This window comes from Homarus americanus, unplaced genomic scaffold (assembly GCF_018991925.1).
Source record: "Homarus americanus isolate GMGI-L3 unplaced genomic scaffold, GMGI_Hamer_2.0 scaffold27875, whole genome shotgun sequence".
In the NCBI taxonomy this organism is placed as follows: domain Eukaryota; kingdom Metazoa; phylum Arthropoda; class Malacostraca; order Decapoda; family Nephropidae; genus Homarus; species Homarus americanus.
The window spans coordinates 303,999-331,970 of record NW_024733870.1 but is presented as its reverse complement, the minus strand read 5'-3'; the positions used below and the strand labels follow the sequence as shown (position 1 = coordinate 331,970).

General features: G+C 35.2%; 1 protein-coding gene across 7 annotated transcripts; it reads left to right on the top strand.

The window, feature by feature from the left end:
- Positions 1-181: 181 nt before the first annotated feature.
- LOC121870067 (mitochondrial Rho GTPase-like) lies at positions 182-27,884 on the top strand. Of its 7 annotated transcripts, none has more exons than XM_042371819.1 (16): positions 182-271; positions 2,730-2,924; positions 3,813-4,021; positions 4,298-4,348; positions 4,848-4,949; positions 5,667-5,708; positions 6,390-6,479; positions 6,944-7,140; positions 8,525-8,717; positions 8,964-9,099; positions 10,039-10,169; positions 11,836-12,048; positions 12,443-12,639; positions 14,685-14,723; positions 16,139-16,198; positions 23,935-27,884. In XM_042371819.1, the coding sequence occupies exons 2-16, from the start codon at positions 2,735-2,737 to the stop codon at positions 24,059-24,061; spliced, it is 1,977 nt and encodes a 658-aa protein (XP_042227753.1). In that variant the 5' UTR covers positions 182-271; positions 2,730-2,734; the 3' UTR covers positions 24,062-27,884. The 7 variants fall into 7 exon arrangements, with proteins under 7 accessions (XP_042227753.1, XP_042227752.1, XP_042227755.1 ...); XM_042371818.1 differs by having other exon boundaries at positions 182-304; XM_042371820.1 differs by lacking the exon at positions 182-271 and adding an exon at positions 338-491.
- The last annotated feature ends 88 nt before the right edge of the window (positions 27,885-27,972 follow it).

The following is a 27,972-nucleotide window of genomic DNA, read 5'->3' as shown; positions in this document are numbered from 1 at the left end:
CATTTAGACATTATTAACGTCTCCTGTACAGGGACATCTTGGAGGGATATTGCCTCAGTTCAATAAGGTTTCCTCATCACTTGTTGACCGTAGATTAGTGTAGATTTATTAGACTTATATTATATAATGTGACCATATATTACGCGAACATGTGAAGGGAGAGACGCCTGGTGGCCCTCACTCGTCTGGGCGGTGTATTGTGGGAGTATCGACGTCTTGCTTCTGCTATCAGCTGATTTGAGTGAAGCTTGTTTATCACTCCCTTTACGTGGAAAGTTAACTTATATTTCTGCATGTTTGCGAGGTATGCGAGGTGTCTTGTGTATTACATGAAAATCACGTAAATAAACATGAGTACTGAGTTAGTGCACAAGTGTGTCAACCTCAAGCTGCTACCTAGAGTGGAAGAACTTATTCATGAAGTGTTTGTGAAATTGTTTGTCTACAATCTTGTAGTGACGTGTTGACCGGCACAACCGTGACATTGTACAGTATGATTTTATGTATATCCTTTAATTCAATGATAGCAAGACACAAGATGATGTGTTCTTTGGACCTCTGGTGCACTACTGTTAATACTGCCTGCATGTCAAAACTATTACTTGGGCAACACTTAAACACCCACTCCAGCTTGTGTTTTGTTTTGTTCCATAACCTAACAGTGTTTCTGTATAGCACTGCATAAAATGTTTTGAAATAGTCTAGGTTTAGTACCACTAACAAAATACAGGGATATAGATACTGTACTGTTAATAGTTTACAACAGTGCATGGTATTATAAGCCACTTTATTAATACATAAGAAAATTTGTTACAGTATTTACTTTTCGAGTATCAATAAGAATTTAGAGGATATTCAACTTTCCTAATTTTGTTTTTCCAATTTTTATTAAGAAACAACTAATATAGATTTCCCCCCAAAAGTTACTGATAATAACATGCTATTGTAAACTATTTCCAGGATATACTGAAGGTGTCATGCAAGAAATGAATGTCCGACAAACTGCTGTTTTTTTTTCATACCGTATAGATTAATAAAAGTTATATATGATAGTAATACTGTAGGGCACTAACAATGATTATTACCTACATTCAAGTCCTGTACTTTTCTATGAAGACAACTTCTTTTTTATCTCAGGAGAATCACAAAAATTTATGAGAAATTGCAATTTTCATATGCTTAATTTTTTTGTATTTTTAGCACTAACATACCTTTGATTGTTTACCTAACATCTGTTTCACACATGAATACTTACCAGCAACCATACCGCATACATGAAGATTTCCAGCTACTGCTATATATATCAGAATGTTTGAAGAACGGGAATATTCGATGAGAGTGGTCCGGCCTTAACAGCAACCTGATGAAATTTTATGATTGAAGATAAAAGCTTTCTTACCTTGAGAAACACACAAAAAAGAAAAGGAACATTTTGTGAAACACTGGTTTTGACATGCAAAATGGGTGAAGGAAGATGGCCAAACACAACCTTGCCACCAGTGCCATGTTTAGACTGTAGGAACGGTTCTTTTCAAAAAAAGAATTCTATTCTATTTTGGAAGAATGAAATAGGAAATGGCTGTAGTATTTTAGGTTAGGTCTGGTGGGTTAGTTTTATTCATTTTATGAATGAAAATTTTCAGAGTAAGGATATTTAAGGTACTTACTAGCTATAGAATGTTATTTACATTTTGGGTGCCAGTGGTGCCATATTTGAAATCTCTTAATTATTTGTTGCCACAATAATTTCAGGAAAGATGTTGTGTTCTGGTTCACTTAATCTGTTCACAATGTTTGAGAGATTGTATTGGTCCCCCCAAAAACATGTAAGATTGCTATTTCACACATCTTTTGTAAAAAAAAAAAAAAACATCTGACAGAAAGGAACCATCAGCCTGTCCAAAAAAGGTATTTAAACATGATGGACAGATGGAGGGTTGGGGGCTCCTCGGCACATGGATTTTTTTTTTTTTTTAGAGTGTAGCAACGCGAAACATATTCCTTGTAAATTGAGGAAAGAAAGCTTTTATTGTCTATAGAGAAATTTTATCAGGTAGCTGCTAAGGCTGGAGCATTGTTGTTGAGTACTACCAATGAACCAAGCTAAACTACCTAACCTGCTTATCCTGTGATGGAAGTTGTATTGTACCAATTATGTTATTGTAGGTTAGGTTTGGTTACATAGGTTGCCAGAAAAGGCATTCACTGGACATGATGGATGGAGGTCCATTATTTTTAACAAGCATTCATGAAAAAATTATACAGTTCAATGTCATTATTTAAAATGTTCATGAAGTAAGAAAGGAGTTGTGTTCAGTAGAAAACTACAGTGTATGAAAGTAGGGTTTTATTTGCGCATGTGTCCTAAAGTGTTAAACAAAATAAGAAAATTGTATTCATTGGAACATAAATAAACAAAGGAGAATAACTATACATTTAACATGAATTGTAAGGCCAAGACAGATTATTCTTCACCAGCAAATCAAGCTAATTTTATCTAACCTAATCCAGCTAACCCAACCCAGCCTATCCTTTCTTTTGTCTATTCAAGTTTTTCATCTGCTTCCAACCTGCTTGAACAAGGGTGAAACACTGTACTGTCTTGAATAAGTGTGACATCTTACAGTTTGTGAGGGAGCTCAGCACTTGGTGAATTAAAAAAAGTAAGACAATATATTCTGCAGAGCTTTTGTTTTACAGTACTGGTAATATGGCTTTTATTTTTTCAGGCAGAATGGGTGGGAGTCACAGACGCGGTGTACGAATCCTCTTGATAGGGGATGCAGGAGTTGGCAAAACATCTCTCATTCTCTCCTTAGTCTCTGAAGAATTTCCTGAGCAGGTTCCACCACGTGCTGAGGAAATAACAATCCCCCCAGATGTGACCCCAGAGAAGGTCCCCACTCACATTGTGGACTATTCTGGTAAGTTTCCTTTCTGAAATAAATTAATAAAGGATTAACTCAGGGGTAGCACCCTGAGAGGCTACTAAATTTTCAAGTGCATAATATTACTTTCAGCATGGAAGGGTGCTCCTGAAGCTGGTTGTGGTGGGTTACCCTGAGGCCATTGGGCTACTTTTGTTACTGCATCAGGTTCACTAGCATGCTACTACCTGGGTTTGCAGTGGTGAGTAGAGGGGGGAGTGAACATTTTGCTCTGGCCGATACCCAGCTCCTGTTACCTAACTACAGTACGTAAGTCATTACAACCAAAGATCCTTAGTAAACCTGTTACACATAAATTGCCTACAGTATACAGTACTGTACATTGTATGATTGCTTGTCAAAGGAAGTTAAGGGAGATCAAAATGGTGCAACCTGACATAGTTGGGTTCAGAGATGGGAGTCTAAATTTTGGTACTATGCAAGGAAGATTGGGTGAGGTTAAGGAGATATTGAGCTGTAGAAAGGTGGATACCTATTGTGTACAAAAAATTTAATGGAAAGGAGGATCAACAATGTTGATTACTGGTAATAAGTATTTCTATTTCTAACCTTGTAATATATTTAGATTTGATTTAGTATCTTTGGGTCACTGATACCTTTTATGGATGTAATAATTTATGCTTATGGTCTTTGGGTCCAAACATAACTAAATTTAGTACTGTACTGTACAGTATATGATATTGTGTGGTCATGGTCCCATGGTCCATTACACTTATGTTATAACTCATTCATTAAGTTCATGAAATTCACATGTTTGAAAATAGTTGGTCCCAAAGGTGTGTGAACCAGAGAAGTTATTTTGTCATACCAATTACTTTTGCAAGTTAACAGATTTGCCATACATGTCACTCCTTTGTATTACAGAACGTGAACAAAGTGTTGATCAGCTGCGCACTGAGATCAACCGATCTGATGTAATATGTGTGGTGTACAGTGTTGAGGATGAGGACACATTAGACAGAGTGACAGGTCACTGGCTTCCCCTCATCAGATCAACTTTAGGGCAGCAGCACCATACACCAGTCATCTTAGTTGGCAATAAAGTTGATCTTGTAGATTATTCAACTATGGAAGTAAGTAATTTTTGTAGTGGGTAATGAAGGAATATTGAATGATGTGGTCAACTTGTGACTGACTATCAGTTTTATGGGATCTGTTAATTTGTCAGTAGACTCGCATTATAATACAACTTTATAAGATATAATTTGAATTGCTTTTGTAAAGATATTATAAAAATCAAATGTAGTAATGGTGAAAACATAGTGAAGCACCTAAAAATGATTAAAAAGCCATGTAGTATAATTATATATTGTTACTGTGACTGAAAAGTATTTTTAATTCTCCTTCAGATTGTGTTGCAGACTATGATGGAATATCCAGAAATTGAGACATGTGTTGAAGTAAGTTCTCATGTAATGTTCTTTCAGATTAGTGTGACTTTCATTTACCTGTGGCTGTGTAGCTTCCATGACCCATTGACATGGATTTCTGAAATCATGAATACTAAGGTTAATTTTTGTTTACTTTAATGACACATTACCACAGTATTGTATATGTTTGTTAAAACTTATATCTATGGCAGTTAGGTGAACGTAGATCCATTTTGTGTGATAGACTGGTTTGAGTGACATGCTCTGAGAAGAACAAGACTGTTTTGAAACTGTCTACTTCAACAAGTCTTTTGTTCTTTAGTGATAAAAGAAAGTAAGGGATTGGGTATTTAGATTAGCTGTTAACCAGTTTTTATTGAATTACAGTACTATTTTGTTGGCTTGATGCCATACATTTAGAACTTTCAAAGGGAATATTAGGCCAATTTCATTGTACTGTGCATGGACAACTTCACCACATGGAAATTCTTTTGTGCTTAGTTAATGTGATTACTGTTGTATTTTCCAGTGCTCAGCAAGAACCCTCAAGAACATTTCAGAGATGTTTTATTATGCTCAGAAAGCAGTACTTCATCCTACAGCACCTCTATATATACTCGAGGAAAGAGATGTGAGCATTTCAAATTTATTTTGATTCATAAGTATCTTTATGCTTTAAGAAGACATTTTGAGGAATGGTACATTTTTCATAGATATATTACCGGTAGTTATAATATAACTAATATATATTATGTGTACAATATATAGATTGAGAATAAGGGATTGATACTGAAATTAATGTGTGGAAACTATGGTTGATGAGTTCAAAAAGTTAATGAAGTAGAATATTGCCTGTCATTTGAGTCAACTAGACAAAGGGTTGTGGAAGTATTTCCCTGATCTCGAGCAACAAAACAATGATTAAAAGTTGGATCAGAACCCCATTTTAGGTCCCGTATGATGCTGTGCCAGAAAACTAATCCTAAGAAAGAAGAATTTATCTCTGAGTGCAGATATGAAGTTCAAATATGAGGTTAATAATGGGAAGGACCTAACACAATTCAGAGGCAAAATCCTTCCAGAGTACTTAACTAGGGCACAATGGGTGCTGGGACATACTGTACTTTTGTTTAGAACAGTAAAGTCCATCTGTAAGGTGGAAAGGTAACTAACATTCTGATAGTCTAGATACTGTACTTATGCAGTATGCCATGCCATTCATGTTATTGGCTAGCCATTGATGTTGCTGTATTAGTTATTTAAATAAGTTTTTCTTGTATTATTAACTGATATTTAATAGACTGTTAATCTTTTTGGTATGTGCTCAAATATAAATTTTTTGTTTCAGCTGACAGAAAAGTGCAAGAAAGCATTAATAAGAATTTTTAAGGTAAGTTTCATCTGTTTTCTGTGATGGTTTTCCTTATTTAGTCTTTTCTCCATATGTATTTCATTCTTTGTATTCTCACACTAGAGGCAGAGGGATACTGCATATGCTTGTTCATATTTCTGGTGCCTTTTGTTGTAAAGTTTGAAGTAACTTTTGGTTCTTTTCCTCTGTTGCCTCGCAGAGTAGGCTTGTCAATGAAGGATTATTTTGTTTTGTATTGACAACACATCTGAGTTTGCCTTAATTAAAACAGTTGGTCCAGTAGGTTTTTTTCCTTATGGGAAATTTTCATAAACATGATGTGTTTTTTGTTGCATAATAGCTTTTCTGAGTTCAGTAGAGTGGTGCAGTCCAAATTAGCTTAGGTACGACTTATGAAATTTGCATATGAGCCAAAATACATTGCTCATCGGGAAAACCGTTCACTAATTTATAAATTTTATTGACTGTTTGTGAAAATATTTATAGCAGGAGTGTATATAGTGAGGGCTGCCTGTAAATGACATTTCATATTAGTGAGGGGGATTTGAGTCAGATTGAAGGGATTCTGAAGGTCAAATGTAAGCACAGGGCAAGTGAGGGGGGCAATATGGTTGTAAAAGATACAAAAATGTAGACGGATTTACTTTATATAAACTTTAGAGAATAGGTCATTTGTAATTGCTAATCTATTCTGCACAGATTTGTGACACTGACAATGATGGCCTCCTTAATGATCAGGAACTCAACACCTTTCAGCGGCGATGTTTTAATGCTCCTCTTAATCCTCAGGTGAGGACTTCATATTTCATTTCATACCTATGTTATGTAATAAAGAATGTTTCTAGCGAGATTACAGTAACAGTCATGAATTTTAATTAATTAGTATTTTGTTTTCCTAAGAAGTACACTGCAGAATATTCTTTTAGTTGAGAAAGAGTCTGAGAAGTTGGGTCTACCAGGTAATACAAAAGGGAAGTTTAATAGTGTAATATTTTATTAATTCTGGATCTAACCTCAAAAGATGTATTTAAAATACTTTTTTCTGGCCACATACCAGATTCAAGCTTCTTAACCCCTTGTGTTGTGGGATCTCTGTTCTGAATAAAATTATTTGGCATTAGCCCTATAAAAAGTCGAATGTGGCATCCCTGTAGTGAAGGGTTAAATACTGAAGTTTACTCCACCATCAAAACTTTTTTTGTTTAAGGATTTTAGTTATTATATGAAACTAGATAATGTATATACTCTTACAGGCCCTAGAAGAGCTCAAAACAGTTGTACAGCGAAATGTATCAGATGGTGTTCATGCTGATTCTCTTACCTTACGAGGCTTCCTCTTTCTCCATCGCTTATTTATTCAACGTGGTCGCCATGAGACAACATGGACTGTTTTACGAAAATTTGGCTATAATGATAACCTTCAGCTCTCAAAGGACTATTTATTTCCTCCGTAAGTTCACTGATTTGTTCCAGCTTTTGTGGTTTCCATAAATTGCATTAGATTAGCTAAACCAAATGTTCTTCCTTAAGACCTGGACAGTATGTAAAGGTGAAAATATATGAGGATTTGTTCTCATCTCTTTTCAAAGACTTTTCTTACTGTAATGCACTGTTGCCACAATCAAGAGCATACTGTCTTTATTTACTCCTCTATAGCATAAGTTGTACATTAAAACACTAAATGAAATATAGAATGCTTAACCAGTCAATAGACTCAGGATTTATTAATATCTTTCCACGATGAGGCGTGGTATGTATGTATAATGTGGTGCCCTACAACCACAGTCTCCTCACACTTTTCCTGTTTCACTGTTCTGTATATTAATGTGTAAATATGCATTTAACAGAGTAAGAAAAATAAGGTATTAATGCCTATATACAAAATAAAAATTGCTTACCTTAGCACCCCCCTCCAAGCCCAGGGTGTACTGTAAATTCCAATCCCAGTAGGCCTATATTCTCTAAAAGGAAAATGGTGGAGTGTTGCTTTCTCTACTCAGAACCCTCAAAGTCAGCAGGCTTCTCAACTTCTCCCACCTCAGATGAACAAGATAAATGTTAGAGGAAGTGGGAGTGAAGTCTGATAGGTCAGATATGGTAAGAGGGAAGTGAAGGACAGCTCAGGCAGTGAAGTAGTAACTAGTAAGGTTATGGTAGTGACATAAAATCAGATGGGCTGACATCGAGTACAGTATAACATGATCAAGTTAGAGTGGTTGTGGCTAGTGTTGGGTGGGGATTGAAATAATAGAGGTCACTTGTAACTTCCTTTGTGATGTGATGGCAATTCTCGATACAATTTGTCAGAGTGGATTGTTGCAGTAAAGTGGTTATGAATTTTCAATCTCATGTTTAACTTAGTGAAGATGTTGCTTGTAGCAAAAAGCACTGTCCACTGTCTTAAACATGTCGAGGCCCAATAGCAAAAGCTGGTTCTGTCAGGGTATGTTTCAGTTTTATGAATCTTGCAGATTGTCCACTGGTTATTCTTTGGTCATAAATACTTTATCATAGTACTTTCAGTTATACAGAAGTGTTGTGACAAAGGGGATCATAAAGATTTAATTTTTCCACTTCAGAATTTGACAAATTTCAGTAAAGACTGTCAAATGCTATGGTTTATTCGCCAAAGTAAATACAAGTTATACAAGAATGTTTTGTCCATCAATGTTAACTTGCCTTGCACAGAATAATGGAAGAATTTTCACTACATAATCATTTACCTTGAAACCTTCCAGATGCATTGGTTTGTTATTGTGACTTAACATATTACAGTACTGTTATTTGTCATCACATTTTTGTATTTTAGTGGTGTTTCTTACTTTTCCTTTCAGATTACGAATACCACCTGGCTGCAGCACTGAGCTTAACCATGCAGGCTATTCCTTCCTCACAAGTCTTTTTGAAAAATATGACCGTGACATGGACAATGCATTAAGCCCTCAGGAGCTCATTGATCTCTTCTCCACTTGTCCTGTCATGCCTTGGGGTCCAGATGTCCTCAATTCAGTTCATACAAATGAAAAAGTAAGCTTCAATAATCATACAATGGAATTAAAGCATAACATTGCAAACATACTGAACATTTCTTCGTATTGCCTTCAGCCATATTTAGAATTTTTTTCACACGTTTTTTTGTGGACAGTAGCAATGATGTTATTTTCTTCTTTTTTTAGGTACCAGATGTATTGTTTCCTAAATAACTCAACAGAAATAATAATAATATTAATAATAATAATGATCATTGTTGTAATTATAAATCTGTTTCTTCAGGGTTGGATTACATTACAAGGTTTTTTAGCCCAGTGGACGTTATGGACTTTACTAGATATTCAGAGAACTTTAGAATACTTTGCATATCTTGGGTATTGTGGATCTGGTGATGACAATCAGCTATCTGCCATCACAGGTACTGTTTTGCTCTTGTTTTTAATGCAAAATATTTAATATTGAGCTGTACTGTGAAAATTTTTCCACATAAGATATTTTCATGGCTTATAGGTTATTTAACAAGTAACCTGCAAGATCACCCCACCAGAACATCCCTGGGCAGAGCCTGTCTTTTCCAGGGGCTAACACTGTTCTGAGGCAGGACACAGTCCTGTCAAATCATTGTTAAATGCTACATATACAGCTACAGTTATTTGCCAGTTGAACTAATGTTTGTGAAACAAGTTCCATCCCTGACCCAACTGCTTAAAAGAGACAGAAAATCAAGGTACACCAGAACAAATTAGTAGAACTAGTTTGCTTGACTAAAACCCCCCAACCATAAACTTGGGATCCAAATATCATCTTCAAGTTTTTCCCAGATGGGCTACTGTCACCATGTGCTTTTATGGTTTATAAATGTGTGACATACCCTGAAAACAACACTTCTATTTTCTCTCTCTCTCTCTCCCTGCACCACCACCATCATGAAGCCATGAAGAATTTCTATGGAATTTCTGAGGCAAAATAAAATCAGTATAGTAATGCACAGCAATGAAGCAGTTCTCTACAAAAAGTCAGAAAAGACGATTCAACTTGGCAGGACATTATAGGTGTAAAAATCAAGTGAAAAGGTGATAACTATAGTCTTGTTAGGTTAATGGATGTTTATGTAGTAATAAACATCAATTTGAAAAGATTTGTCCAAACCTTAGAATGCAGATTGTTACATGGACAAGGCAAGTTCTGTCAGGGAGTGATCTTGTTGGTGATGTCACAAGTCACTTGTCTCTTCTCTTCTGTCTTAAAATGAGAGTTTATACTGTACTTCAATTATTAATTTTTTCATTTGTATACAGTAGACTAAAAAAATAATCTTGGTTAATTAAATATCATTCTTTAATCTTGAATTTAACAGTAACGCGGGAGAAAAGAATTGACCTGCAAAAGAAACAGACAATGCGGAATGTGTATCAGTGCCACGTTATTGGGCCCCGTGATGCTGGCAAGACAACCTTCTGTCAGGGACTTCTAAGCAGATCCTTAGAGGTATAGTATCTTATAAATGATTAGTTTTTTTTATCTCATAGGACAGGAAAGGTAAACAAAACAAAGTGGCTGGTATGAAGCACTTTCAGATTTTGTACTTACGGATGTAATGCGAGTTTCTGACAGATTCTGAGATTTTTCTTTTTAAAGTATAAACAGTAAGCTTGTTCATAACAAAGTACCATTTCTTATGCCCCAGAGATGTTCTTGTTAAGACCATGGTGCTTAAAAATAACTACAGGTCTTACAATAATAACTTTAGTTGTTAATCACAGAATGAGGTGCCATTTTCCAAAGGGGTATCTCACATGATAATGATTCTTATGAAATTAATCCAGCCTCAAACATATTTTCATTCATATGTCTTTAGAGGAAGTACGTCTTCATGTGTCTTTATTATATACTGTATATATTGTAATATTTTTTAAATCCTTGGGGCTCACTGCTTCTTCATCAGTCATTCAGGAAATTACCCTTGAGTTGATAAGTATCCCTGAGTAGTTTATAGGGCGAGTCTCTTGTACAGAATCTCTCATGCTAGTAACAATTTCAGCTGGGTGTGGTCCTGTGGGTCATTTATAAAACCCCCTTTCAGTCATAAAGAATGAACTGGTACTTGTGAAATCCTATTTTCTACAGGAGGGATGAAGACCTGACCAAGACCCTCTAACCTTCCCCATCTCCTCCATTCATTGTGTTAATGTGCTTGTCTTAGTGAGCTTGTTTCTTTTTAATTACACTGTACAGCTTTTGGGTTAAAGCATGTGACAGAATTCAAAAAAATTTTCCCTCAGTGATCAGATTAGAACCTAAGCATATCATGTGATGCAGCTGGTGTGAACCAGTAATTTGGCACTGTAGGTCATTGCAGATGACTCAGAGGAAGAACATTGGCACCATCTCTGGCATCATTTATGGAATGATGTCTCATACGTCACATCATCATCCCTCCCCAGCCAAAGAATAGGATTCCCTTGTTTACCTATGTAATGTACCTAACTTGCTTACCATGCAGCTTGCTTAAGCCCCCCCCCCCTATTATTCCAAAGAATTTTGTGAAGGGGTATATTAAAGGTTAACACTGTTCTTGCTTCCATCACAATGTTAGGTTGTTTATTCACATGTCTTTCACTCTCTTGGTGAAGAAGTACCTATACAGGGTTTCTGTATTTCCTCAATTCTGTTTGATAATGAGAACTCAGCTTGCTTAAGTGTATAACATCTTGTACACGTACCGGTAACATTTTTCATTTTTATGGTTTTCAACATATCTGTGAGGTTTTCCCTGTTGTGTCTTATTTGAAGTACAGGGTATATCAGTCTCAAACATTATATACAGTAATTGGAGGACTGCATTAATATTATTTATTTATGGTGAGAATGTATATTAGGACTTTAATAATAATGTCTGGAACTTGAGCTGTTTTTCAATTATCAACAGGTCATCCAAGAATATGATGTACCAAATATATAAGAATTTACTCTGTTTTTATTTTGAAACAGATCTCAGCTCACTGATAATATAAAAGGAATTGCATATACATGATTTGGTTTTGTAGTCACCATAATATTGCAAAGTACAGAACAGTACATATGTTCAAATATGGCAACAGTGTTGTATGGACTCATAATAGTTGAATCCTCTAATGAATTTGGTCCTTTACAGGAAGTTCAAGAAATTGCTCCAGATAGATTGTCACGGCACACCATCAGTACATTACAAGTTTATGGCCAAGAAAAATATTTAGTTCTTCACGATATAGATGTTCACAACATAACTGATGCCCTCATGCCTAATGAAGTCCAGTGTGATGTAGCCTGCTTAGTATACGATGTTTCAAATCCTAAGTCATTTGAATATGTTGCTAGAATATATTTGGTGAGTTAAAAAGTGAAGATGTGTGAGTTATATTTTAAGATAACTAGTTATACATTTATTGAAACATCTTGGATACAACATTTATTTTGTACAGGTGTATAAGAGAAAGGTATTGAACATATCCATTTGTTTAACATGAAATAAAAATGTGTGCTGTATATTCTAATATAATGGGACCTTTAATTCAGTGAACAGCTTTACCTTATAACGTAGCCAGTGTGTAGGATCTTCCCTTGATATTTAATGTATTATTGAAACTTAAGACACATGAAGGGTAAAAATGTTTGGGTATAATAAGATTTTTTCAATGCATCAGATGAGAGAAAGAACTAAGATAGTAATATATTTAAAAGGATAAATGATGAAAGCTTAATACAGGTATTCCATTTTTCAGAAATATTTTAGTGAAACCTCCATCCCAGTATTGTTTGTTGCCAATAAGAGTGACATGTCTGCTGCGCGTCAAGACTACATTCACCAACCAATATCCTTTTGTCATAAACACAAGATCCCTCCACCACACACATTCTCCTCAGCTGTCCAGCCAAAGAAAGACATCTTCACCAAGCTGGCAACAATGGCTGCATACCCGTAAGTTTATTGTTTTCTTCTTGTTGTTTACTTGTTTTCTTGATTTTTTATAGCCATGGATTTATATAACATTGTCCTTCTTTCTCTATCTCTCTTGTCAGTGTCTTGTTGATTTAGTTGTTTCCTGACAGTGTTTTATCTCATGGGTATTTATGAACCTCAGGTGTGCAGGGCACAGCACAGTACTCATTTCATGGATATAAGTTATAGAACTGCATATACTGATGAGCATAAATCACACTACTGTTTGAGGATCAGTAGAACTTTAGATTGAAGGAGACCATACTATCAGTACTGCAGTATAAAAGAGTAGATAAGTAAGAAGAAAGCTTTTCAACTTGTTGCTCAAGGACTCCTGTGTACTACCTCATTCTCTTCCTTGTTGCTTGATCTGCTCTGGGTTCCTTTGTGTAAATTTCACTCTGTTGTGGTCTTCCTTGTACATTCTTTATCACTGATCTCTTCACATCAAGTATGTAATTGTTGTACAAGATGTGTCCAAGACACATCCTGAACAAAATTTCTTCACATTCCTACTACAGTGCAGTACTCTCTTCTCCCCTGACCCTCATTCACTTAACATATATGTAATATTGATCACTAAACTTGGCTGATTTCATGATTTACCAGTGGTGCCCCTTACATTCATTAGTGTAGAGAGAACAGTAAGTGACAAGAATGCTTTTAAATGGTATTTGAATGTAATAAACAAATAAAAAAAATGCAATGCTACATTAATAAGATATTAAAAATAGTGATAGTAAGTGATTTATTATGATGTATGCATCATTTCATGGTGAACTAGACTCAACACATATGTTGGACTAATATATAAATATAATTTTGTATACATTATATATATAAAAACAAATGCCACTATACCACTCACAAATGCACACTCAAATCTTGGCGCACACTTTAAATCTGAAACCGTACAGATTCTTAAGCATTACAGACTTAAGTTTAAGTTTTGACAATACAATATTACTGTCACGTTACATGCTTTCACTTACCATGATACTTTTTAGGAACACATCTGTCACATGAACTGAGGAATTCCTGTATGAGATGAAATCTTGGTAATAGCCTGGTTGATCTTGGTTACCGGTACCTATGGAAAAGTGTCCAACTGTGCTGGAAAAAGTAAAAGGATCTCCCTCCTGCATTTGATAATTGTCTTCTTTTGCCATATTTACAGACCAGCTTCTTTGAGGGCTTGTCACATTTTCTCACATACAGTATTAACTTGTTCTTCAGATGTTGTTTCCCCTCTTTCTCACTTTGTATTTTACTTCTAACTCTGTTTACTCTATCACTTCATGCTTATCTTCTTTCTGAGGTAGTGCAAATTCTTTTGAATTTCATTTTCTAATTAAAGTGATTTAGCACCAAGATCATTTGTGTTGAAACCAGATATTTGAGAGGTGCTTGATGAAGGTGATTCCAGATCCACAGCACAAAATGGGTTAGAAGGCATGGATAATAGTTATAGAGGTATACCCAGTAATAAATACCCTGCATTTACAGGTAGATTCATAGAGATTGTTGAAATACTCTTGCTGTGATAATGCAACTTCCAAGTCAGGGCCAGGCTCATTTCACCACTTAACAGCTTAGTAGTCATTCTGATGTTTGGTCTGTTCTTTGTTTGGACCTTCATTCCCCAGTGTTAGTACAGGACGAAACCAGAATACATGGAGAAAATGTGTAATGTTTGGTAGAGTCACACTGTATAACAACCTTCTCATCTCTGACTAACTCCCTTTTAATATATTTTTATGCATATTTCCATTATTTTTGCTGTAATGGAGAGGAATTTATTGACTCAGATTCAAGTCACTGAAGTACCACTATTTTTCATACTGTAAAAGGCTTTTGGAATAATAATTCCATATTTTATTATGCATGAAAATCATCAACACTAGATGAGTGAAGTTAACTTTTAAATAGATTTCAGGGATTCTAAAGATTAGACTATATTGATAAGTTAGTAAGATGCTTTTATATTACAGTATTCAACATACTAACCATCATTCTTTTCTTAGTCGATTTCAAGCTGCTTGGATGCTCTTTTATCGAAGCAGGTGTGTAAGAGTCATCATCTGTGGTAAATGTTCTTATGCCTTGCTTAATTCAAGTTTAGCTTAGTTCTCTCACTATTGCACTTGTGTAATATTTTCTACAATGTGAGATGGAATGCTTTTCCTCACTGTTGTTCTTTATGCTGTTTATGATGTTGAGTCTTGAGGCTACATCTCATTATTCATATTTCTTTAAGATGTATAACAAGAAGAATGTTGATGTTCACTTTTTCTTGAACTTTAATTTCATCTTGAGACTTAATGTCATGAACAGTAATGTTTCTCTTCTCATGTTAAAGAGTACATTTCTTATTTCATATATTAAATCCTTGCAGTAGAAAAAAATTTGTTGCATTTTGGTATGTTGTCACTGGAGCCTGGTTGTTCAGGTAAAATGCCATAAATGCCTAACTTTGCTTATTTTTGTGGTTTCACCCAAAAAAATACTTATTTCCTCTTCATGCACTTGTATTGGCTATTATTAATACTTTCAATTATAATTGTGCTTTAAACGGAGCACCAAAGGTGTTTGAGAAGAACACTCTTTGATAAATTTCTCTGCTAGAGACAAAGTTTCAGTTTTGAGAATTAAAAAATATATACGTATACAGTACAGTATGAAGTTTCAACTAATAAAATTACCTCGTGTTTTGCTCACGTTTTCATTCTGACGGAAAGTTTCAGTTTTGAGAATTTGTAAAAGAAAAGAAGTCACATGCCACCAATGCATACATTACAGTACCTCTGAGGACACAAAGTCTGTTGAGAAAATGAAGAAAAATTTACAATTTGTACATCAGTCACAAAATTATTTACTTTTTCATCAATAGCTATGTAATAGGCATTATGTGTATATGATAGTGCGTTTATTGGTTATATGATCCCTATTATGGAAGTTTCTCTTGCCTATTTTATTTTTTTAAGGATTTAAGTTCATAAACACCCAGGCTCTAGTTATCATAGTCTAGTACAGTAGTTCCATTTATCTTAATATTACCCTTTTCCCTTTTCAGTGAAGTAGTTTTTAATAGAAGTTAATATTATATTATTACTGATCAGCTGTCCAGGATGTATGTATAAATGCTGTACAGTACCTTCATATTAGAAAGAAATTGCACGTACAGTAATTAATTAATACTTATTCAAACTTATTTAAAAAATAAATCTGATTCTTGATTTTGAAGTTTAATCACCAGTGTTCTTTACTTTTCAACATAACAGAGACTGGTTACATAGCTAATTATTTTTGTTTCCTGTTCTCTCGGTGTCTCCTCATAATAATATAAGGGTTAAAATTTTATACAGTACATAAAGAATGTTAGAAAGTGACAAAAGACCCTGTAGGATTCCTTTAGTAAATTATGTATTCAGTTGTTGAAAGTTTTTAATGTCGGTGGTCGCTGTGAATGCATTTGCAGTACTCTCCGCCGTTTAGTGCACATGCTTCTGTTGCGGCCAGACACGTCTTATATGACAAGGTGGGAAGAAAACAGTGAGACTTTGTGATAACTAATTTTGGATTTTGCATTTTATAGCTTTCTTATATAACTTTAGTTTTGTTGTGTTCATTGGTAGCGATTTTCCTTCTTTTCTTTAATTTATCTTATGCTTTCTTTTACTAAAAAAGTTTTTGCAGTTTGTTCCATGCAAATTTCTTCCTCCTCATAGGTTTGTAAATCGGTCTTGAGGCTGTAAACAACATAAATGCATTTCAAGGGATCATGTAACTATAGTTATTGAAGACAAACTAAACTAGTTTTATTTATTTTAATGATTAAATTTTAATTTTAATGGGAATGGTTTTAATGATGAAATTATAAATTGGTTCGTTTGTTTTGATAGGAAGTGAATATTATCAAGAACTAATTTAATTATGAAGTACTGTATACACAGTCAGCGATAAAAAGACACAAATTTTATGTTGGCTTCTGTAAATAAAGAAATACAGTAGTACTGTTGATTACATGATGCCATAAATTATTTATCTGGTTTGAAAATTAAATAGTTTTGAAAGGCAAAGAATTAAAAGCATTACTTGCTTTTGGCTCTAGATCAAATTAGATGAGCTGGAATACATTTTATTGGGAGGGAAACATTTAAAAATTATTTTTGTAGTTAGTAGAACATTAGAAATGTGGAAAGTGTGATGAATTTGAAGTTAAGGTCCTCTTACTGTTTTGTGATAAAGGAAAGGTGATTGGTCAGATTAGAATTAATGGAAGCCATATATGTTGCTGTGTGGTGTAGAGGGGTCTTGAACACAATACCAGGTGTATTAATGCTACAACTCCTTGACTTATATGATTTACAAAAGAAAACAGATTTATGGAAAACCTCTCATGGTATAATTTAAATAGGACTGTGGCATAGTACATCTTCAGTATGGAAAAAATAGATGTAAGAGCAAAATTTTTGTTTGTTGGATATGGTGAATCACAGCATAATAGTTTTGTTTGAGTATAGCTTGGATGTATTGAAGTAGATGAATTAAAATACATAGGGATAGTATTGATTGTGCAGAAGCTGTTGCAGGTTAGAAGAGTTGAAGGTACACTTTGGCTATAGTAAATGGGAAACAGTTGTGTGTGTGTGCGTGCTTGTTCAAACCCTGCCGTATGAATGTAAATATCGGAACCAGGTACAGTAGCGGAAATGTGTTCCTACGCCCTCTGTGGTAACCCGTGTCTCCAAACAGCAACCAGGGTTGGAGCAATAACACCTTTTTTAAATCAATCACAAATACAATTACTAGTCTGAATCTTTAATTACAATTTGAAAATCAAAAGTTCAATTATAATTTAAATTTTCTACATGCTACCTCACCCTTTGAAAGGAAAACCATCATGCTGTCCAGTTATAAGAGCTAAATCTGTATTGATGAATATTTTTCACTTAAAACTATTGTGAAAAAAAGCAGTCAGTTTGAATCTAGGATCCAGAAAAGCTGCTGCTCGAACATCCCTCATTTCTCTGTATGGGTCCAACCTTTTATTCACAGAGTCCAGCAGGACTCTAGCCAAAGGTTCACAGTACTGCAATTGGCTGTTGTTGGAAGACCCAGATCTAAGTAGATGCTCCAGTGAATATTTAAGTCCCTGAATCTCTAGTCCAGTGGCAGATATGGTTACCTTCTTCTGCCCCTCCACAATTTTCATCTCTCTCTGGGACAGAAGATCAACTGCAATATTTACCTCTTCAGGATTCTTGAGTAAAGATTTCACCATTTTCAATTGTGAATTCCATCGCATCACATTTTGTGTCTGGAGAACAATCCCTTTAGATCGAAGGTGTGGAGCAGCTACTGTTGACTTTCGAATTGAGTTGACCAAGGATGTAACTTGCTGAAGTGTTGATGAAAGAAGTGAAGTTTTAACATCTGGTTGAATAAACCCATCCTTCACACACAGTTGCTGAGTGTGTGCAAAGCAACCCATTCTTTGAGGGAGGAATGACAGAACATCTTCCAAGCTAATATCTTTAAGGATGTTGGTGTCACCTCCTGAATCTTCATCTTCTGTTTGTTCCTGATTCATGTAGAAACCTGGCAGGGGCACATCAAAAGCTTTCACCATGGGAGATGCATTATCTGCAACCACTTTCTTGACTTTTCCTTGAATGCTGAACAGATTAACAATTGCCTCATAGGCAGACGCAATGTTTAAAATTTAATCGGGAGGCTGAGTTCACAATTACAATTAAATTACAATTACCGGTACATGATAATCATTTAAATTACAATTACAATTAACTTAAAAATTTTCCAATTACAATTCCTGTTTTCTTGTAATTAATTACATTTCAATTAAATAACAAATACAATTATTCCAACCCTGATGGCAATGCCGCAGATGTAGTATATCACTATAAATGAATGGGTGTTGGTCAATTAACAACGGACATGATTGGTGGATAGGTTTGCTATAGGTCATATAGGTCGGCCGTTTAAAGACACGGGTTACCACAGAGGGTGGAGGAACACATTTCCACGACTGTACATAAGCTTCCAGACTGCTGATATGTCATCTTTAAAAAAAATAGAAGATTAATAACCAATTTCTTGTAAATGAACCTAGTGCTTAATTAAGGTCAGTTTTGTGATTTCATATGACTTTTTGTCTTTGGGCAGTTGTAAGTGACATGTTTTGTTGGAAGGATCTGCAATACAGTACCTACAGTACTACCAAATCTCTTTGGAAAGAGAGTTGTTCTGACTTGGAAGGAAATAGAATCAACTGCTCCCTCTTGTTCTTAACTGGCTTTAGATTACAGGAGCTGCCTTACAATGGGTGTTGTGCCAGAAAGGAGGGTTTCAATTCTAAAATCCCTTTTCCTTGGGGTTTACATGTACCGTAGTCAGCTGAAACTTTGTGTTTTTATGTGCAAAAACCCATTTTGGTGCATATTCTTAGAGGGTGGGGCCAGTGCTATGGCATGATGGTTGTCGAGTGGTCAGATGTTAGCGCAGATTGAATGCACAGTAACCCCCCACCCCTCCATCAGTTTCGGGGGGAGGGGGGGGACAACCAGCTAATGCTGGCTGCTGTGCAGGGGTTAATAGCTTTGATAACATTTAGCAGATCAACTGTGTCAGACACTAGGAGCTCCATCATAGAGCTCAAGTACCCTCTATAGAGTAAGTCAGTCCAGATTACAAGATCCACTTAGCTGTGGGCTCTGCTAGAAAATTTTTATATCAGCCCTCCTTCTTTGGGGGACTTTTATGAAAAACTAATTTAATTTAATATTACATGTAAGTTTGGGAAACGATTGTCATAAGTTTTAGAATTGAATAAGACCAGATACTTTATTATTACTATTGGATCAACAATAGTCCCAAAAAATTTTAATTTACTATTGTACTTAGTACAGTACACAAAACAAAAGCTGATTGGTGGAATTTTTCTCTCGTAAGTGCACCAGTAGAATGTTGTGAGAAAATAGATCAGGATTCTGTATCCAACTTTTAATCATATTGTTTGCTTAAACTCACGAGTTTTTTGTAGATTGCATGAGAGCATGAAGTTTAGCAATATTATTTTTAATTGATTTAGTAGTTATGAAAATAGTAAAAGTTATTAAATGAATCCAATATTGGTGTTTTATTTTTTCTTGATGTTTGTTCATGACAAATGATTTCCCATGCTTAATGAAGTGATGATACAAAAAGTAAAAGAATGACAAGTTCAAAGTTTTGTGTGCATGAGTTTGATTATCATTTGCATGTAGCTACATAATTTTGTTTGATAATGCATGAATTTTGGTATTGATCTGAATTTTATTAAATGGTTTGTTAAGTATTAGAAGAAGGTTACTATGGAAGGAAGATGTTCAGTGTTAGAAATTTGAAATTGGTGTGAAATTGTGTAAATATATGTCGTATTTATCTCTTGATGGCACAGAAAACATAAAATATGGATAAACACATAGAGTAACAAGATAAATGTAGTATTTAATACATCTTCATTGTATCTTAATATGTATTCCATATTTGATTTGAAAGGTCCCAGTAAGCTCACACAGGTCTAGGAGTAGAACAGTAGTAATCCAACAGGAAAATAAAAACATAAGTGGCTATACAGTAATCAGTAACATTTCCGTTAGCCGGAATTTAAATTTGCTTGGAATTTTTCCAGAAAATTATGGGTTTGGGAACGATTTTCCGAGGTTGAAAATCGGGTGCATTTTCTGGAAAATTCCAAGAAAACTTCAAGAAACTCTCTTCAAATTTTTTTCCCCTGGTCTGGGAATTAATTCTGAGGATGAAAATCAAGTGCATTTTATATAAATTTTGGAACCCTCCCCAAAAAAAATACGGGCCTGGGAACAAATTCCGAGGGTGAAATAATGCGTCATTTTGGAAAATTCTGAGAAAATTCCAGAAACTCCAAAACAAAACAAAATTCTGGGTCTGGGAGCAAATTCCAAGGATGAATTAATGCACAGTTTCTGAAAATTTCTGAGAAACTTTTCCCAGTACAGTACCCAGAAATATTCTGAGGATGGGGGCTTTTTTTCTGGGTTTGAGAGAGTTGTCTCGTTTCCCGAAAATCTCTCATTCCCAGAAGTGCTCTGCACCAATTGTTCCGGCTAACAGAGATATCACTACTAGCTCATGCCTATACTGTACTGTATAGCAAGCCAACTTGATACTGTATTAAGACAACTCAAGTCAGTTCCAAGATTTTTATAATAGGGTTCTTCTGGTTTTTGTGTCAATAATAGCTTGGAGGTACTTGTAGTACTGTTTTTGTGTAGTTCAGAGATCATCTATAGAGGCTGTGTTGACTGCATCTCATCTCTGGATGGCTCTGTTAGGGGTTTCAAAGCCTTCACCTTCAAATCCAGCACCAAATACAGTATCCAGGTTAGTTTCTTGTGGACATAATAATTCTTAGTTGGATCTAAATTAAGCTTCAGTTAAGGGACTATTTTCACTGGGTCACCTATGCTGCCTTAAAATTTACTAGGAAGAAGTTTAAATATTGAATCATTTATTTATTTTTTTTCTATTAATGTCTTCATTACTGTCTTCTCCCATGTTGTGTAGGTTCCATTAACTTATCTATTAATAATTTTTATAAAGGAACCAACAAATTTGATCATTCGTGTAATGCCTGACAAGTCAATGGTTTGAAAACTTGGGATTCACCTAGAGACTGGCAGCTGGTATTGGTCCAGTAAGCCCTGTTGCAGCTGTACCCCTTAAATAATGGACGTTTGGAAGCAAAGGTTACCATATAAAGCAGGAGGTTAATAAGTTGTAGCTTCACACTGACCATGTACAATCTGTTTGCCAATTGAAAGCTCAACCATATTGATCAGGAATATACCGAATCTTACTTTCAGCTGGCTCTTCAATGTGAAGATGTATCGCTGATTCTTCTCTCTACAGCCAAGAGCAAAGTGCTGTATTTATGAATTTTTTGCGGTTGTGGAGTTATTAGGCTGGTCTACGAAGTTTCTTTGCATTAGTACTTTGTTAAGGTGATTTTGTTCCCTTTGTTTTTATCATCTTGTAAATGTTAATGTTGCTTTGCTAGCATCTTATTCTGAATTTGACTAGATGGTTCAGAGTGTGAGGCTGACATGCTATCTTTTGACAGTTTTTTATTCCAAGCTTTGGTTACCTGCCCTCAGTTAGGGATAAACAGTTGAGTTGCAAAAGTTAGATCTCTTAGATACTGGCTTGGGGGTAGACAACAGTTTCACTAAGAATTAATAGATCTGTACCAATGTGTCCATTGGGGATTTTGTTTTAGGTTAGGATGGTAACCATAAGTTATTTGATTCATGGATGGTTGGAAAATGGGATTTTGTAATGAATAACTCATTTATATTAAGTTTTTGCATTAAACTTTTATTTACAAATTTGTGGTCAGATGTTCCTGAATAGTTTCATGACATCTGTAAGATAACTTTGAATCAGAACATAGCATTGCAATTATGATGCAAGTTTGAAAGAACTTTTCATATGATAAACAACCAAATTTTATGCACAAGGGCCGAAAGCTGTAAGATCAGGTAATAAAAGTTGTGGAAGGAGTGATCAAAAATTGATGAGGAAGAGAGTTGACATTTATGAAGTGCAGTTTGTGTTCATGACTGAAAGAGGGACTACAGAGGCAATATACATAGCCATGCAATAATAAGAAAAATGTCCAGAAAATTAGAGATATTTTGCACTTTGTAATTGTAGACTTAGAGAAGATATTTGACAGGCTACCTTGTGAAGTACTGTAGTGTGCAGTGGGCACCAAGACAGTAAGGGTTGAGAAGTGTTTTGTTCAATTGGTTATGCCATTGTATGAGGGCCTGAGAACTTTTATCAGAGTAAATAGCAAGGAAAGTAAGGAATTTGAGGTGAAATTGGGGAGTCCATTGAGGGTCTGTCTTGAGTCCCCTTCTGTTTATCATGGTTGTGGAGAGTATTGCAAGATTTTAGGACTGGTCAGCCCAAGGAGTTGTTGTATGCTGATGACCTAATGTTGATAGCAAAAAATAGAAGAGGTAGTGGAAAATTTTAAGAAAAAATTATGGATTATAGTCAAAGGGAATGTGACAAAAACGAAAGTAATGATTAGTGGCATGGCGGGTTGGTTCTGTGGTGGAAGATGGTCATGTTCTGTCCATAAGAAGGGTATCAATAATGTGTAGTGAGTGTGGAAAGTGGGCACACAAGAGGTGCAGTAGTGTAAATGTCAGACTGCTGCTGAATTTAAGTGTATTATACTGTACTGTATGTGCAGGTAATCCTGTGGCCTTAGCAAGGCTGGAAAACTTGATGTTGGGGACCATTTTCTCTCTTGAAAGGAAAGTTGTATGTAACTGGCTTGATAAGTGTGATGTATGGCAAAGTTAGGGGTGACTGAGCTGAAATGACAATGTCAAGGTGGATGTATAATGTGACATTAAGAAATGGGAAACTTTGTTCAGAGCTAAGAGGGTACTTGTATATTAGGAGAATTGGTGAGAGGTTGGCTTAGATGGTTTGGGCATGTAGAGAGAATGGAGGAGACAAATTAGGTCAAGAGATAGATGCCTAAATTTAATTTGGAGGGGAGGGGAGAGCCTGTTCAGGATCATAAGCTTTAAAAAAAAAAAAAAAAAAGCCTCCAACAAAAGTCACCTGCTTCATGAATGCAGGCAACTGATTGTACAATCTGGGTGCTGTATAGGAAAAGGATTGGGCAGCAAAAGAATATTTCCCATACTGCTCTTGGCTCCTCATGGCATGAAGGATCATCACTACTATGCTAACCCATGCAAGCATGGAAAATAGAAGTTTATGATGAACTCAGTGATTTTCACACTTTTACAGTGATTGCAGTGTGAACCAAATAAATCCTTTATAACAATAATTTTATCTTCTGCTGTCTCTTCTATTTTCCAGAATTCTTTGTCAGGTGTACTTCTAGGCTCTATTTCCTCAGTAGTGTTCTACATATCAATTGTGAAAGTATCTTCTTGGGACCTCGGGAAGTTCTAGTGGTTTGGTACATGTGTGAAGTCAACTTCTTCCTATTTGTGTTTCTCAATGGGATTTGTAACCTTTTTTGGCATCTCGGGTAGTTATTTTGGTAGATCAGTTGATAGTAATTAATAAGGAATTTGATGCATAGTTTATAATTAGCTATAAGTATATAGATGCTGTCCATAAATTGCAATCATCTACATCCATTTATTTGCAATTAATAAGATTTTTGTTGTGTTGCAGGCACCTGAAGCAGCTAGGTGTGGTTGTTGGTGAACATAGTACCTGGCTGAAGGTTGGTTTAGGAGTGGCTGCCATTGCTGCCTTTGCTCTCCTCCTGGCTAGAGCATTGCGCTCATCTGATAGATAGTATATTCGTTGCACTTACTATACTTAAATTCTTCAGAATTTGTTGCCTGGTCTAGAAAGTGGCCATTTGGAGTGGACATAGGCACATAATTTATTATTGTGCAGCTGTGCCATCTGGCATATAGAATATGCTGTTTACAAATATGGAATATCATTGTGTTGGGTGAAAGAAGTGATTTCAATTTATATGCTAATATAGAATAAGGAGTATTTTTTTAGAATTTTTTTATTTAAACAAAGATGTACAAGTCTTGCTCATTAATCAATTTTGTGAATTGCATTCAATGTGGAATTTTAATCATTATTGTAATATGCTGGATATTTTACTATTACAACAGGTAAAATATGGTACCCTTGGACTAAATCATCCATCACGGAGAATGCCTCTTATGGTTACATTTATGGGTGTTTTATTAGTAAATATGACTATGTTTCTTATGACAGTGGAAGACATTGTTTGAAAAGAGCTAGGTGCTGAAGTCATTTTCTTATTTTTCTAATTAACACTTTCCTGATCCCAGTGGCAGGACCCCCCCGGTAAACCAAACGTGAGCTGCTCACTCCCGCCCACACACAGTGCAGAAAAGTTCATGGACATTTAAGTTTGTGACACTATTTTCACTCGTACAGTTAGTTATTTACCTTGTAGTGATATCCCCGTTAGCCGGAATAATTGGTGCAGAGTTCTTCCTGGAATAAGAGATTTCCGGGTATTGAGACAAATTTCTCATTCCCAGAAAAAATCCTACATCCCAGGAATTTTTCCGGGAACTGGGTTAAGATTTCCAAGAGAGTAAACTACGCCTCTCGCATGGACAGACACAGAGCTGTATTTATTTATGCAAATGCCACTGTACATGTATAATATATTGTAAAGAAACAAAATATACTGTACTGAACTCTCCAGCAGATGCTGTTGTTCTGAGCTTATGATATGATTCAGGCCGGCCAAATAGTGATATGATGATACAGAATGGCCTGCCTTTGTCCTGTACCATCAACTGGAGCAGGTGTTACTCTCACGCTCTTCTCCCTCCATGAAGGGGGGATTGTACATGCGCTATATACTACACATACACCTCTACACACTGGCCTGCAGTAGGTATACACTGTCCACCCTGCTGAATGTACAGTACAGTATACATAACTGTAACCACTTTTTACATCTGAACACTGTATTCTTGGCTGATTGCATCCTGGTACAGTAATGTACAGACTGCATAACACAAATTGTATGCAAAAACAGCAGCTAGTGAGGGAACAACCTTGCACAATGGCAGTGCAAGTTACCCAAGTAGCTTGCCCACCCACGTGCCTGGCAAGTGGGGCTGCATCGGAACATGATGCAGTCTCTGAACTCCTGGAAAAAAAATTTCCATGCCCATAACAAAGAAACTTTCTCAAAATTTTCCTGGAAAATGTGCATGATTTCAACCTCTGAAATCGTTCCCAGTAAGTAGAGGTTTGGAGAGATTTTCTTAGAATTTTAACGGAAAATGTACCTAATTTTCATCCTTGAAAACTCGTTCCCATGCCTAGAATGGAAAGTTTTCCCGGCTCAATTTTAATTCCAGCTATTGGAGAGTTCCAGAAACCTGGGATTTCAACTAACATGGAAATTACCGTATTAATTTTTAAACGAGTGTTCTATATTACTATATAAAAAATGAGAAAATCACCTGTCAGTGATATCAGCTGCAAGCTTGCAACATCATAAAAATCCTCATCAGATGTCCCCATTTAAAGAATGAATTTTATGGTAGATGGTGTAAGAAATACTCCTGCATACTTTTTCTTTACATTTTCAAGCTTCTGAATAACAGAAGTGTGTGTCACTGCTTTTCTTGTATGTTTCCCTTTCCTTTTAATTTTAATAAGGACAAAGAACACTAAACCTTTTGAACAAATTTGGCATCTCTCCCCCAACCTTGGATAGTGGATACTGAGTAGTTGGAGAGGCTACCTACCACTCACTAATGCACGTACTATATACTCACAAACAGTACCACAGAAAATGCATGCTGTGGCAAACTATTTAAGCCATAACCCAAGCAAATTGTTCTACTTTTTTATATATCTGTTGAACTTTTAAAGTGGATGCCGAAATACTCGGCGAAGGAACCTTCACGTAACCTTTTTGGATGCCAAACGTTTCAACAAGGGTCCTGGAAAGTGTTAATTTATTTCAATTCTTAAATAATTCCCTGTTTATTTATATGCTAAATATTCATGATTATATATAAAGAACTGGTAATTTGAAGTCGTACTGTATTTTCAAACTTAAAAACTCCCAGTATGATTTCCTTTTGTAGAGTTTGTCCAGTACTAAATTCATGTTATCATTTCAGTGTATCATGAGTAGTATGAATTGGAGTCCTTTGCCATTTGGCATGATAAGAAGTACCAGTATGAGATGATTTGAAATTGGCTTTAAACCCAGCCTAGTGTATTCAGGTACAACTTGTAGTTCATGTGAGATACATTTTATATTTATTTATTTTTTGTTAAGTTACCATTTCATTATAATGTATATAACGGTAGTTAAATGAAACTGATATTTTAATAACAGTATTATTTGTTAGCAAATCGGATATATTTACCATAGCTCAAGTCGAGGTATGAATTGTAAAACTTACACAACTTTTACTTTGTTAAAAATATTTATATATTAGATAATTTCACCCAAGAGTATCCAATAAGCATTAGAGTACAGTTATAATATAACTGTACTGTATTGAGGTCCCGTATGAAGTGAACTGTATGTTACTACTTACGTTGAAAAAAAAAGCTAATATTTCCTCCTGACTTTTCCCACCAATCTCTTCAGTACTATATTACAGTGGAACCTAGGAAATTCATAAATCAGTTAGCCAGAAGCCTCAGGAAACTGGCACATTTGAAAACTAAGAAAAAGAAAATGAAACAAAATTAACAAAGTTCTCAAAAAGAACAGACAAGACACTTTAATATAAACAATCATAAGTCAAATATGTATGTGGTAGTGATTGCTTCATGATTTTGTGGACTCAAATGACAAAAATATGTCAATCACCAAAAACCCTATGGCCATACCAACCATTTCTTGTTTATATAAATACTTTATGTGGCGAAGCAAACTGCTTTGGTTAGGGAGACATCAGTTTGGCAGTGCAAGTTGTATTATTCTTTCCAGTAGTATACACCTTTCCTTCCCACAACAATACACTAAGTGTGTAAATGTTAACAATCATTCTGCATCGTTCTGAAACGATACATCTTTAAAATAAACCTTAATTCACTTTAGGTTTAACAGAAATGCTTCATTGTTTTGTAGTTTTATTTTGGGAGTGCCAAAGTGGGAGTAACTTTGTTCAGAAAGTTTGCAAGCCTTATATGCTCTTGATTCAGCATTTCTGGATTTCCAAGGTTATACTGTACTATATTGAATTTGTATCGGGTGTATATTATAGATAATTTGCTCATCAGTATTCTACAACAGTAGGTAACAAGCTTATGTGCTAGACAAATGATAATTCATATGAAAATATCCATATATTTAAAGAGCCTGTTTCAAGTAGAATATTCCTGTAATACACATCATTATAGACTTGTGGTACTTGACTAACAAATGTGCAATATTATTTCCATTTTCAAAATCATTGGTATAATTTATATGTTCTTTAATTTGGAATAAACAACATGAAATAACAAATTTGACAGTGGAAATATATCCTGGTATATTTGGGCAAGACTAGAGGAAGTAGCAATGTGCATAGCATTACATGTACAGTTTCCAATGATACAGATATTACAAAGTCCAAAAAATATGCTCATAATTTGAAAAATTGTTTCAGTTTCCAATATTTTTATTTTATTTTTTAAACAGGTGATAGAATTTTGTGTCGACGAATGCTAATGATAGTAACTTTAAGA